This window comes from Pungitius pungitius, chromosome 3, assembly GCF_949316345.1.
Source record: "Pungitius pungitius chromosome 3, fPunPun2.1, whole genome shotgun sequence".
NCBI lineage: Eukaryota > Metazoa > Chordata > Actinopteri > Perciformes > Gasterosteidae > Pungitius > Pungitius pungitius.
The window spans coordinates 21286226-21301298 of record NC_084902.1 but is presented as its reverse complement, the minus strand read 5'-3'; the positions used below and the strand labels follow the sequence as shown (position 1 = coordinate 21301298).

The following is a 15073-nucleotide window of genomic DNA, read 5'->3' as shown; positions in this document are numbered from 1 at the left end:
TTGGAAGGAGAGGCAAAGGAAGAAATTAAGTTCTGCTCGAGTGCTGATCGAAGGGACCCTGCTAAAATCTTGGCCATCTTGAATAAGCTTTATGAGTGTGATCAGTCCTACATCGCCCTACAACAGGTTTTCTTCTCCCGGCGACAGCTCGAGGGTGAAACGTTACAAGAGTTTTCTTTAGCGCTCATGTCTTTAATGGGCCGTGTTAGACAACAAGCCCCAGATGGTATGCCCAATGCTGATGTGCTGCTCCGGGACCAATTTATCGAACATGTCCTTGACTGCTCTCTTCGCCGTGAGCTTAAACAACTTGTTCGTCGTGATCCGACCATGGTTATGATGGAACTTCGCGCTGAAGCCATGCGCTGGGAACGTGAAGGTTTGCCAGGTGGTGTGCGAGGTCGTAGCTATTCACTGCCTTCAGCTCTTGGTCTTCAGTGTGGTGTGCAGGGTCGTGTTCAATCTAGCCCTCGGGTCTCTCCAACAGAACCCACTTTAGGTGAACTGATGGATCTGATGAAGCGCCAGCAAGAGCAGTTGAACCAACTTACCCAGACTGTAGCTTCACTCCGGGCTCTGCCCCCACCGGGATTAAGGTCCCATGCTGGCCCTGTCATTTGTCGGCGGTGTCAGCTGCCTGGCCACTTTGCGAGAGACTGCACTGGGGAAAGGGTTTACCGCCAGGGTCCAGATAGGTCCAGTGGTCAGCAGTCAGACAGTATTAGGCAGGTTCCGCCCAATTGGCAGCCGGAAAACTAGCACCCACTGAGCTATTGAGCCACAGCTCAGGTGGGGAGCCCTCAGGCTCACAGGAAGTTGCGACATGTGAATTGGTTGCCTCCTGCCCGAATATGGATGTTTCTATTGGGGGGGTGAGTGTTTCCTGCTTGGTGGACACTGGGTCCATGGTGTCCACCATCACAGAGTCTCTCTTCATGGCACAGTTCGCACCTTGGGGCCAGGATTGCCTTCGGTCTTGCAATTGGCTTCAGCTTCGAGCGGCAAATGGCCTGACGATCCCCTACATCGGCTATTTAGAATTGGATGTAGAGTTGTGCGGAAAGGTCATGCCCCGATGTGGAATCCTTGTAGTGAGGGATCCCCCTGGCGCTGAGTCTTCTTCCCCGGGAATCTTGGGGATGAATGTTATTCGTAGTTGCTATAGAGAACTTTTCGGTGCGCTGGGACCTTCTCTTTTTGAGTCACCTGTAGTTTCACAGGCACCGCGTCCGGTTGTTGTGGCACTACAGCAGTGCCATAAATCAGTTGGTCAAGAATCCGTCTCCGCTACTGGCACAGTCAGAGTTCGAGGTAGGGGAGCTGTGCGGGTACCAGGAGGCCACATGAAGTTGGTTGCCAGTACTTGTTCGGAGCAGCTGGCAGGTGAGACGGTTCTGCTGGAGCCTCCTGAGACTGGGCTACCCGCTGGGCTGCTTGTTTCATCTTGCCTGGTGAGGGTCGTCCGGGGCACGGTGTACGTCCCCGTGGTCAATGTGGGGACAACGGCTGTTCTGCTCTACCCACGGACTGGTCTGGGCAATCTAAGTACAGCACAGGTTGTCAGTCTGCCAGCTGGCGTGACTGAGGATAGGACCACTTGGGTGGCCGTTAACACTCAAACTGTTCCTTCCTCTGTGCCTGATAGGTTGGAGTCTGTGGCTCTGCCTGCGCTTGTTGATCCAGATAGGGAAAAAATACGGTCCTTGCTGAAAAAGTATGACTCGGTCTTTGCCACTCATGAAGGTGACTTGGGCTGTACCAATCTCCTTTCCCATGACATACCCTTGCTTGATGATATCCCAGTCAGGCAGAGATACCGCCGCTTACCGCCTTCTGAGTATGAGGCAGTGAAGACTCATATCAATCAGCTGCTTGAGTCCCAGGTCATACGAGAGAGCTGTAGTCCGTACGCTTCACCAATTGTGTTGGTGCGGAAAAAGGACGGAAGTCTGCGCTTATGCGTGGACTATCGGTTGCTAAACAGCAAGACTCGGAAGGATGCATTTCCTTTGCCGCGAATAGAGGAAAGTCTCGATGCGCTGTCAGGGGCCCGCTGGTTTTCAACTCTCGATCTTGCCAGCGGTTACAATCAGGTCCCTGTTGCAGAACAAGACAAGCCTAAAACAGCCTTTTGTACCCCCTTCGGTCTCTTTGAGTTCAATCGTATGCCATTCGGCTTGTGCAACGCGCCGGGCACCTTCCAGCGATTGATGCAGAGGATGTTTGGCGATCAGCAGGGTCAGTCTCTCTTGCTCTATCTCGATGACATCATTGTGTTTTCATCCTCAGTAGATCAACATCTGCAGCGTCTTGAGATGGTGCTCAGGCGCCTTCAGACTGAGGGCTTGAAGGCTAGGCTTGAGAAATGTTCCTTTTTCCAACAAGAAGTGTGAGGCTGTGGCTGAGTGGAGGCGACCACAGAACACATCTGAGCTGCGCTCATTTCTGGGGTTTGCCAGCTATTATCGTCGATTCGTCGAGGGGTTTGCCCAGCTGGCGGCACCATTGCATCGCTTGGTGGCTGAGACGTCAGGCAAGAGGTCCAAGAAGGGTGCCAGTAAGACTCTGGATGCTGTATGGACTCCGCAATGTGAGCAGAGTTTTGAGGGACTGAAAGATCGGCTTGTCTCCGCTCCTGTGTTGGCATTCGCAGACTTTTCGCGTCCTTTCATTTTAGAGGTAGACGCTAGCTATAGTGGCCTGGGCGCTGTTCTCTCCCAGGAGACTGACAGTGGGGTGAGACCAGTGGCTTACGCCAGCAGAGGACTTCGGCAGACTGAGCGTAATACGGCGACTTACAGCTCCATGAAGTTGGAGTTCTTGGCTCTTAAGTGGGCTATGACAGAAAAGTTTCGAGACTACCTGTTGGGTCACAAGTGCACGGTGTACACCGATAATAATCCGTTAAGCCATCTCCAGTCTGCTAAACTGGGGGCTACGGAACATCGGTGGGCGGCTCAGCTTGCAGTTTTTGATTTTGAGATAAAGTACAGATCCGGTCGTAGTAACCGGAATGCTGATGCCCTTTCAAGACAGTATTCTTCGGGTTTAGATTCTGCTGTCCCGTTGTTGCCGGGAGGCCAAGTCTTGCCTGACCTTCAGCCTGGCCAACCGTTGGAGCAGCCTGTAGTAGCCACTTTAGCCCTGGTCTCTGCGCTCCCAGCCCATTCAGCTTCTGATCTCCAGTTATTACAACAGAATGATCCCTTGTTGAAGGAGATTATGGTGTTCTGGCGACAAAAATCTCCACCTACCGCAGTTGAACGGCGGCATCTTTCTAAACCAGCTTTGAAGATGTTAACACAGTGGGGGCGCCTGGTGGAGCGGGATGGGGTCTTGTTCCGCCAGGTCCTTCGCTCAGATGGGGGGGAGGGATTCCTCCAACTGTTGCTGCCTGCAGTTCTCCAGCGGGAAACCCTGAATCTGCTTCATCAGCAACATGGCCATCAAGGTATTGAAAGGACCACAGAGTTGGTCCGGCAGCGTTGTTACTGGCCCGGGATGTCTACTGACATCCGCAATTGGGTGCGTGAGTGTGAGCGGTGTCAGGTCGCTAAGGACTCTGGACCGGTGCCACATAGTTTTATGGGCCATCTGCTTGCCTCCCGACCAAATGAAATACTGGCCATTGATTTTACACTGTTGGAGCCTTCTCGAAATGGGTTTGAAAATGTGTTGGTCATGACAGATGTTTTTAGTAAGTTCACGGTGGCTGTGCCTACACGTGACCAGACTGCCTCTACTGTGGCCCAGGTTCTTGTGGCAGAGTGGTTCTATAAGTTTGGTGTGCCAACTATGACACAGTGCTGTTTTCTTTGCTTACACAAGTGTAGCTGGATGGATACCCGTTTCAGCAAACGTGGCGGGAAGGCTGAGGAAAATAATGAAGCTAACCCTAAGCTGCTACAAGCTGTGGAGGAGGACCTGGCACAAGAATTTGAAGAGGTCCCTATTCAGCCAAAGAAAAGAAAGCCAATCAAATATTCCCCAAGGAAAACAAGTAAGTCTAGTTTATTCATGTTTTTTTTTTTACCAGTATGGCTAGAAATATACTTTTTTATTTTTAGTAGTTGGCTGATTGAGGCACATATGTCCATTTTTGCCTAACTTCTCAATAAACAATATGCACAAAAGTACTGGGAATTTGGTTGGTGTACTGCAGTGCAATGAATTAATGTATGTTAATGAATTAGACACAGATCAAAATATTGCACTGGAGTACACCACCACCATCCACTAACCTCAATCATCCACTTAAAGTACTTCCTCTGTTCCAGTGGCTCCAACAGGGGCATTGGAGTTGGCCAAACTGAAGGAACAAACCAAGATGGATCGACAGAAGATTGAACACCTTGAGGAGCGCATTAATTACCTGGAGGAGGCCAACAAGGACCTGAAAGCCGACAAGGACTTCCTACTCGCCCAAATTAAGGAAGCCCCCAGCACACTCGCATCTTCTGGGAAAGGTACAAATGCACTACAATTAACATTCATGCAGTACTAGTTGTTCAAGGAACCAGAAATATAAATAGGCTGGGCACAGAGTGTAAGGATATAGTATTATATACAATTGCATTGTTGTTACAACTGAGATGTCCATTTGAGTGGAAATACTATTTTCCCAAGCCCTTCCAAAACATTTCCTATATGACCTGATAAGTCTCTGGTGATTGCATTGCTACACAGAACATTATTTAAACTTTTGCCCAAGCTAGTAATGTTAGCCACTGAGATAGAGTAGAGCCATCACTGTATGCTACAGCTAATGCTCTACTAACATGTTAACAGACACACACACACACACACACACACACACACAAACTGTTTCACTCACTGTTACTGCTGCTGCTAAAAAAATAACTGAGCTTTCCTGCCAGTAAATTGCTCTGAGAGTATAACCAGAGTGCAATCGCTTTTTGCTCCAAACAAACTCTGTGTGTTAATTAATCAACTACAGTGCAATAGAAAAAATGAGAGAGAAAAAAATTTATAAGAAAATAATAATTAATAATAATGTAATTATAACCCTCTTCTTGTACATGTGCAGTTGTCTGCTCTCAAAAAAGTGACTCTGCATACAAAAGTATATTCTTAGTTTTTTGGTGTGTTTACTTATAAACATCTTTGCTTCTCCACCTACCCCCACTTTGCTTCCCCCAGGCAGAAAGACTGCTCCAGAACCTTCTTCATCTTCGACTTCAACATCGACATCTCCCTCCTCAGACTCAAGCTTCTTATCATCCTCAGAAGAAGAGGAGAAGAAAAAGTCCAAGAAGAAGAAGTCCAAGAAAAAGACCAAGAAGTCAAAAAAACACCCTGAATCATACAGTCGTTCAAGAAGTAAGCAGAGATATTATATAGATATGATAATATAACAGACTTTATAATCACCTTTATAACAAAGTTAAAGTTGACCGCTGCTTAACCTTTTATGGATTACATTTGTATGAAAAGCAACTACTTCCATGGGCTTTGTTAATAATAATTAGATGGAACTAAAGATGATATATTGATGTCTCGCTAATGGTATATTTTAGTAATCATTCTGAAAATCAGTGATTGAGATCTCTACAGCCTTGTATAGCTCTCTTGATCTCCTCAAGTTATTCTATGATCTTTTTTTTGTTAGATATTTAACGTCTGAAACAGAAAAATGTAAGAAAAAAATCTACTTACTGTACCATCCTAGTTCACTGTGCATCCTCTATCCATTATAGGGTTATGTTTGGTACAGGCAGGTAAAAAAGGACATTACTTCCTGGGCATCCTCTTTCTAGGCTGGTGAAGGCAGATATTGCTAGCCACAGAGTCGGGTAGGAAAGTAATCTAACCAGCCTAGAAGAAGGATGCAAAAGTAAGAAGGATCCTTTCTCATCTGCTAGTACTACAAAACCTATAGGGTGCCAAATCAACAATGCCAGTATAAGTCTTAAAAAGTGACCTATTTTGTTTGTTTTTCTGTTGTGTTCTTAAGTAACCACAACAGATGGAGTGATCCGTCGCTATAAGGATGTCCTTCGGATCTTCAAAAAGTGTGGATCCATGAAGAAAGCCTTCGCGAAAATGAATGTTGATCGAAACACGATTGCACGCACAGCTATAATTGCTGAGCTCGCAATTACTTTTCGGGACGCATTCCAAGGTCTGCTGACAGGTGACGAAGATCAAATGAAGATTTGTGTGCTTGCAGAGCGTTGCCGCGGGGCCATAAACGAGGAGATGGCCGAAACCATCACAGCATGCAAAAAAAATGGAAAGCTCCTCCCAATAACGTATAAGTATACTTAATAATTTTCATTTTGTTCACAAATGTTTAAATTTTGTTAAACAGTTTAAACCTGCTATTGAACTTTAAAAAAAGTTAATGTGTTTATACATACACAATATATGTAGAAATTGAAATTGTGTTTTGTGTTATGTTTTGTGTTGGAATACATAAAGGAAACACTACCTCTTGACTTGTTTGTTGCTTTTGTTAAGGTATTTATATCATCTGACAGTGTAATAACACTTAATGACATTTTAACGAAACATTCAAATTGTTCCACTTTACTTGAATTCAAAGAAAACAGGTATGACACAATTATAAACTGGTTTGACTATGTAATAACATATAATGACATATTAATTGAAGAATCTAATTGTTCCACTTTACTTGAATTCAAAGAAAACAGTTATGACACTATTATAAACTGGTCTGACTATGTAATGACATCTTAATTGAAGAATCTAATTGTTTCACTTTACTTGAATTCAAAGAAAACAGTCGTGACACTGTTATAAAGTCATTTGGCAGTGTAGTTACACTTAACGACATCTTAAAGAAAGGGACAACATTTATGACACAATTGTAATGGTTTTATGACAGCGAGTGTCAAAATCATCCATATAGGACGGTTTAATGTCGCTCTAAGATATGAAACCAAACGTTTTTCTTAAGTTTGACAGTTAGGTCTGCTATGACATGTTTATGACAGGTTTTGTTGTCTTGGCTTATGTCAAGTTGTCATAACAAGGACATCTCAAACAATGTCACCTTGGCATCAAAAGTGACATAACTTACCGAATGACACTTAACGACAACTGTCATAAGTATTCATTGATATTTATGACAGCTGTCATGTCATGGTTATGACAATGTTATGTCAGTCTTATGAACACCCATTCAAGTAAAGTGTTACCCAAACCTATTTTTGACTTTGTTCCTGTAAGATTAAGTCTACGCATAAGAGCTTCAGAGCAGAATGTGGATGTCAAGCCATTGTCCAGAGAAGCATAAGTCTGAATGACCTTGTTGCCCTTTTGTGCTTTTACCTGAACTGGCAGGATGGAGAGCATTCCACTACCACCGGCCTCGGTCTGGCTCCCAAATGTCTGAGCTCACACAAGCGTATGGTTTACAGCTGGTTTAGGTTCCTTGGAATAGATGCCACTGCTGTTAATCGATTTGTCCACTTGTTTGACGTGAATGTGTAAAGCTGTTGGATGGCTCTGTTTGCATTTTTCACAGATTTTCCACTTATCGCAATTTTTGCTCAAATGCCCAGTGTTGAGACACCCAAAACATACTCCTTTTTCCTTTAAGAAGTTGATCTTTTCACGTTGTTTGCTTTTCGCAAGTTGTTGACATTCATCCAGACTGTGATCTTGCAAACAGAATAAACAATTGATGCCGATGTTGCTGTCCCTGTGTTGCACTTTGCTAACAGCACAGACATTTGTAGCAAAGTTACCTTGCTTCAAACTAGACTTGGCTGTATACACATCCCTTTTAACCTGCCTTTCTCTTTCAGTAGTTTGAATATCACCAAAAATTGGATCAGACAAGATTTTTACTTCATATTCCACAAAGTGTACAACGTCTTTAAAGTTAGGTTTGCGGAGTTGTCTCTCCCGAATACTGCACGCAGAACTTCTAAATTTTTCCCTCAATTTAAAAGGAAGTTTTGAAACAATAATTTTGAGGTTAGCCGGCAAGTCGAGCTGTTTCATGTCCTCCAAATCTGACATTGCATTATAGCATCCACGTAGAAATAATGCATAGTCCTGTCCTAACTACAGACCCATCTCTAACTACAGACCCATCTCTAATCTTCCCTTCCTCACTAAGATCCTGGAGAAATCTGTCGCGAATCAATTATGTGACTTTCTACAAAACAATGCTTTGTTCGAGGATTTCCAGTCAGGATTTCGAATGCATCACAGCACAGAAACGGCACTGGTGAAAATTACAAATGATCTTCTACTTGCATCGGACCAAGGACTTGTATCTTTTCTTGTATTGCTGGACCTCAGTGCTGCATTTGACACCATCGATCACCGTATCCTGGTGCAGAGACTGGAACACTTGATTGGCATCAAAGGAACTGCACTCAGCTGGTTTAAATCTTATTTATCGGATCGATCCCAGTTTGTGTTTGTGAACGGTGAATCATCGAGGACCACGAATGTTGGTCACGGAGTCTCACAAGGTTCTGTGCTTGGACCAATTCTATTTACCCTGTACATGCTTCCTTTGGGCGACGTTATCAGAAAACACCGCATAAACTTCCATTGTTATGCAGACGATACTCAACTGTATCTATCGATCAAGCCAGAAGACACCAACCAACTTGTTAGACTTCAGGACTGTCTTGGAGACATCAAAACTTGGATGACCTGCAACTTCCTGATGTTAAACTCGGAAAAAACGGAAGTTATCATGATAGGCCCAGAGCGCCTTCGAAGTCAGCTGTCACGTGATACAGTCTCTATGGATGGAATTGCTCTGGTATCCAACAGCACCGTCAGAAATCTTGGAGTTCTCTTCGACCAGGATATGTCCTTCAACTCTCATATAAAGAAGACTTCAAGGACTGCCTTTTTTCATCTACGGAATATATCGAAAATTAGGAACTTCCTGTCTCAAAGTGATTCAGAAAAACTAGTTCATGCATTTGTTACTTCTAGACTGGATTACTGTAATTCTTTGTTATCAGGCTGCTCTTGTAAATCGCTTAAACCTCTCCAACTGATTCAGAATGCTGCAGCACGTGTATTAACAAGAACTAAGAAATGGGATCATATAACTCCTGTATTAACTTCTCTGCACTGGCTTCCTGTTAAATCAAGAATAGAATTTAAGGTACTTCTCCTCACCTACAAGGCACTTTCTGTTGAGGCACCGTCTTATCTTAAAGAGCTTGTTACACCGTATTGCCCTACAAGGCATCTACGCTCCGTAGATGCTGGGCTACTTGTGGTTCCTAGAGTTTTAAAAAGTAGGATGGGGGCCAGAGCCTTCAGTTATCAAGCTCCTCTTTTGTGGAACCAGCTTCCACTTTCAGTCCGAGGGGCAGACTCGGTCAGTTCATTTAAGATAAAGCTTAAAACGTTCCTCTTTGATATTGCTTATAGTTAGGGCTGGCTCAGGTTAGCCTGGACCAGCCCTTAGTTAAGCTGCTCTAGGCTTAGACTGCCGGGGGACTTCTTAGGACACACCGAGCCCCTCTCTCACGCTCACACTCTCACTCTCTCCTCCCACAATCATCCATGTTTTATTAATGTACATCACTAATTAAGCTTCTTTCCGGGAGTTTTTTGTGCTTTCTCGCCTAGCAGGTCTCCGTGGATTATAGTTTCGTGCGGACCCCGGTTCTGACTCCTGGCTCATGGCTCTGCTGACACCTGCTGCTGCCATCATCATTACTTTAAATATGATTCATATTACTGTCATCAAAAACCAACATCTTTCTGCTCTCCCTCCCCACAGAAGCCTCTGTGGATGGTGGTTCTATCTGATGGAGGTTGTCCCTGCAGTGGTCCTGCCGTACACCTGTTCTGCTACTTGCAATTACTTGTATAATTTCAGTTAGAGGATTTGAGTGTATTGTACATCTTTTACATTGTTGATTCTGTACACATGGCATCCATTGCAGTCTGTCCATCCCGGGAGAGGGATCCCTCCTCTGACGTTCTCCCTAAGGTTTCTTCCCTTTTCCCCCATTGAAGGGTTTTTTCATATTTTGGGGAGTTTTTCCTGTGCCGATGTGAGGGTTTCGGGACAGAGGATGTTGCATGTGTACAGACTGTAAAGCCCTCTGAGGCAAATTTGTAATTTGCGATTTTGGGCTATACAAAATAAAATGAATTGAATTGAATTGAATCCTGTAGAAACAAAACACCTTCAGGCTTCACCACAGGCCAGTTGAGAACCTTTTCCATATAAGCTGCTGTAATCTTTGTTTCATTGCCGAAGTGTTCCCGTAGGAGAGCTTTAGCTGTTTCAAAACCTCTCTCCGCACTCATATGTAAACAGCTTTGCACAAGGTCGTGAGGACGCCCCCTGGTGTACCTTTCCAAAAAATACATGCAATCACCTTTAGATGCAGCTTTCTTCTCCACACAATGCTTAAAAGCTTGCATGAACATTTTGAACTTCAATGAGTCACCTTCGAAAACAGGTAGTTCTCTTGGCGGCAGTTGGCTTGCTTTGTGTTGTTGTAGTAAGAGCAGCTCGGATATTTCATTTTGCCTTTGCAGAATCTGTCGTGTAGAATTGTCATCAACTGCATGTGCAACATTAGCAGTAGATAAACTTTTATTACTCATCAATCTTAGATTTTCGAACTTCGCCTCAGAAATGTCAGGGCTTTCTTTTGATTTTTGCTTCTCAAAGTACGACTCCATACCATCCTGATCTGAAAATGTTTGCAGAACTGCCAATTCTGCATCCGAGGCTTCAATCTCAGCATCCATTTCCACCTCTTCCAGTTTTTTCCGTATTGATTCCACCTCCTTTTCCAATTCATGTTTCTTTTTTAACGCTGCTGCACGTGCTACGAGTGTAGCTTTCCTTGCTTTTGCTTGTGCAACTTCCAATGCAGCTTTGCTTGATCGACTTGATCTTTCACTGGTACGGCTTTTAGTGCATGATGATGTACCAACATTTGATACACTATCCGTTGGCTTTATATCATCCTCAAGGGCAACAGTTTCAGTAGTGCTATTATTTGCACTCTTACAACGATTTTCTACGCAATGGCAAAATTCGTTCACACTTAACAGCTTTGCTTTGAACCAGGTTTCATGCCTTTCCTTTTCATCTGCGGGTAGCAACTCAAGCAGTTGGTTATGTGCAACTTTTGCGTCTTTAATAAAGGCTTGATATTTGCTGAAGCTACCCTTTATTTCAGCTTCATAACCAGACTGACACATTAACCCTTGAACAGTTTGTTTTTTATTGGCAGCTTTACTTAACTTGGATTTTCTTAGTGTCTCTAAGCCACTTAGTTTGGAAAGCAGTACTTTTGGTGTCAATTTTATAGACCTTTTTTTCACAGAGGCTTCATCCTCATTAACCTTTTGTAAGTCAGCTGACACCACATTTGTTACCTCAGTACCTTGATGATCTTCATCCATTTTACCTTGTTTTCCAGTCAACCACCCAGAAAACAGCAATATTTCACAATATCATGAAAACGAGCATCAGAATAAAAACAAACCATTAACACTTTCATTTTCTTGCAAACCCAAATGTCTCTTATTTCAAGTCCTCGTTGGAAAATGTCAATGTCGATAAACCAAATGTCCATCCATTGTGTTCTCGTCACTTTTGCCATTTACACTTTAATAACTGCAGGCAGCTCTGCTTCATTCCTTCTTACGTATGTGTTAACTGCTCATACCTCGCGGCTAGTTCCAGGTCCAACCAACTTTTCTTCACTTGGTGACGTAGTGTCCAATCCTCACTGACCAATGTGAGAACGCATTCAGATTGGCTCCAACAGAGTTCTTACCTTGGCGAGAGAGAGGTTCTATTGGCCGTTTATGAAAAGAGACATTGAGGCTCATATGACCAGAAGATGTCCCTGCATCAAAAAGTCGTTCACATCAGAGCACCAATGGGAAGTATCACCAGCACTTCACCACTGGAACTGGTCTCCATCAACTACATGCATTTAGAGACAAGCAAGGGTGGTTATGAATATATCTTGGTTGTAATAGACCCTTTCACCAGATTTGCCCAAGCGTATCCAACGAGAAACAAGTCTGGAAGAACAGCTGCAGAAAGAATTTTCAACGACTTTATTCCCCGTTTTGGATACCCAGCTAAGCTTCATCATGACCATGGCAGAGAGTTTGAAAATGAACTATTCAAAACTCTCCAACAACTAACGGGGTAAGCCACTCCAGGACAACACCATACCATCCTCAAGGTAATCCAGTGGAACGTTTAAATCAAACCCTGCTTCAGATGCTGAGAACCCTTGAAGAGAAAGAGAAGAGCAGTTGGAAAGAACACCTACCACAGATTGTACATGCGTATAATTGCACCAAACATGAAGCCACAGGGTTTTCACCACACTACTATTGTATGGACGTCATCCGCGCCTACCTGTTGACTTATTATTTGGGCTGTCCACAGAAGAGGAAATGGATTCACCCAGAGGTTATGCAGAGAAATGGGCAAAACGGATGAGAGAAGCCTATCGAGTTGCCTCCCAGAATAGTCAACAATCCCCCGAGTCTATTCTCGCGGGAACGCGAGTCCGTTCTCGCCGTCTTAGGTATTGAGAAACGGCCACAGACTCGGGAGTCCTGACTCGCAGGTTCGGGAGAACGGAGAACGGACATTTCCGCAATTGGAACAGCAGCTGACTTGATGACGTCACCACGTCAGCTGGTCTTGCTAATACGTTTTAATTTAGTTTTTGACTTAAATATTTTACTATTAACAAGCTTTTGTCTCATTTTCATTTAAAATTAGAAATGGTATGTATAATATTGAGCACCATATATATATATACGTATATATATATATATATATATAATCAGTCATTAATAATTAGCTTTATCATTTTAGGAGAAGGAGGTTGGATACAGCAATAAAAAATAAACTATTATACTAAAATATTTTAATGCACACACACCTACCGTTTGTCTTGTTACTCAAACATCAAGAGGCTGATAATCTGTGTAGTGGTCCTCGTACAGCAAGCTGCTGACCACACATCAAAGGTCTTACAGAGAACTATACAATAATTCATATGTGGAATTTTTTATTCATTATTATTATAATTCCGAGCTTCAGAGTTTCTTTGAAGCTGAAGTTCTGCTGCCGATTTAGAGTCTCGATTACGGCCCCTCTTGTCCTTTAATTAAAACATCGTTAGTTTTAATGCACAATGATGGACAATAAACAAGCTGCACTCTTAAAGTTACATTTAACCATGAAGTCATGAATCTAAACTCTGTCCTCAAACACGTTACCGGTGAACAACATCGGTCTCTGACACCACATTAAAACTTATGAAGACTCGTTATAGTACAGTTAAATCTCATGTATAACCGCTACGGAGACGTGAAAACCAGCGGAGCATTTCACAGAAGACTCGCCGAAAACAGGCTGCTTTCTGCAGGCTGAGATGAGCTGACCGCCCGGTGCTGGAAGGTCTGACGGTCCGTTAACTACACCTCACATCATCCACGGAGCACATTGTTACGAAGGCTGAATGTTGACAAACCAACTGCAGAAAAGTTGCTTTAACAACTAACTTCAGTCATAAAATTACATTAGGTTACTTAAATAAAGTAGTATTTATAAACTTTGACATAAAGTTGTGTTTATTTTTCTCTGTTCATTGCTGCCTGTTGCTGAGGTGCAATGCATTCTGGGATATTTGGCCCTCACAAGAACAGACGAGCCTGCTCCGATGCATGCCCGGTAAAATGGGCGGGGCGAGTCACATCCGGGTATTATGACCGTTCTCGGCCAGATGCGGACTTTAGAATTGGAACAGTACTCGGGCTGCGACTGATGACGTTTCACGAGTCCACGAGAACAAAAGTCCACACAAGAATGCATATTGAGAAAGGGCCTGTATTTGCGCGTGCAGCGTCTCATTGCTTGAGGAGACGCTGACAGAAGAAGCCACACGTCTGCTTGTGTCATTGATTTCTACTTTTCTCAGTTCGTCTCAGGCACAGGTCTGTCATCAGGCTCTCTCATCCTGAGACCTGTAACACTAGCTTGTGAGGACAGGGGGTGATCCAAGAGGAATGCAAGGTCATCAGCACCACGGTCCACTTACTCCTCTTGGTCTTCAGGCCAGTTGTCATATTTAAAGATGTTGAAGTGTTTGACAGCCTTGGTTGTGGCAGATTTGGCATTATCCTCTCCTATTGGAAGGATACAGACATTTTAATAAATGAGTAATAGAATTTCTGATCTATCAATGTGTTCATAAGACACTTGATTAGGAAGCTACAGGATCTTGCTTTCAAAAACAGATATTTATTCATGGATAAGGTGAGGAGTGAAGCAGCCAGCTGGTCTGGACCAGAGAGTGGTGGTAATCCTGTGGGCAGAACGAAAAGGAGTCAGGAACAAGGTAAATGCAACAGTCGGGTCAGAAAACGGTATAGGCCGGTATTCCATCGACGCACAGATGTGACCTAACAATCCTGCGGGGATGTCAGGTCCTCCTCTTTATCCTGTTGTTGATTGTGATCAAGAGCAGATGTGTTGGCCAGAGCCACTGCAATTCCTCTCACCAGCAGGACTCACAATGAGGGGTTTGTGACAGGATTAGATTGTTGCCTCAATATTCGGCTTATTTGGAGAGTGATTGAAATGGCGCGGTAGGAGACTGGCCCGCCAGCCGGAGATCTACGAGGGTTCAATACATAGTAAAATAACGGCAGCTGGTAATGTTACGGGTCCCAGGAATAGTCCCACAGCAACAAAAATGAATTATCCCTGTTAGACAGATAAAACATCAGCAGCAAAAATGACACGAGGCATTCATTTACGCTTGCAGGTTGTTTCTGCCTTTAATTCGCATAACACAAGGTTCACTCTCAACTTTCTGCAAATAACATTGGTAATATTACTAACTACAACTTCTAACAGGAATCTTGCCTGTAAAAGAAAACAGTATTGGCGGTATCCCTGCAAGACACCGCTCAGGGCACGCCCCCGTTGTACCGTGGAATAGCGGCTAGCTTGCCTGCTAAGGCTAAGCTCGTAGCTAAGGTTGGTTATTTAAACAATCATCATCTACACCCTTAAAACCATGTGTCAAAACACCCA

General features: G+C 43.8%; 2 protein-coding genes across 2 annotated transcripts; one reads left to right on the top strand and one right to left on the bottom strand.

The window, feature by feature from the left end:
• Positions 1 to 3812: 3812 nt before the first annotated feature.
• LOC119194880 (coiled-coil domain-containing protein 106-like) lies at positions 3813 to 6421 on the top strand. Its single transcript, XM_037449349.2, has 4 exons — positions 3813 to 4000; positions 4278 to 4466; positions 5161 to 5340; positions 5975 to 6421. Exons 1-4 carry the CDS (start codon positions 3838 to 3840, stop codon positions 6286 to 6288), a joined length of 846 nt encoding a protein of 281 aa, XP_037305246.2. The 5' UTR covers positions 3813 to 3837; the 3' UTR covers positions 6289 to 6421.
• Positions 6422 to 10022: 3601 nt separating this feature from the next.
• On the bottom strand, positions 10023 to 12764 carry LOC134126995 (uncharacterized). The gene is made up of 2 exons (XM_062561314.1): positions 12377 to 12764; positions 10023 to 12247 (listed from the first exon to the last, which is right to left on the bottom strand). Exon 2 carries the CDS (start codon positions 11398 to 11400, stop codon positions 10111 to 10113), a length of 1290 nt encoding a protein of 429 aa, XP_062417298.1. The 5' UTR covers positions 11401 to 12247; positions 12377 to 12764; the 3' UTR covers positions 10023 to 10110.
• Positions 12765 to 15073: the final 2309 nt, after the last annotated feature.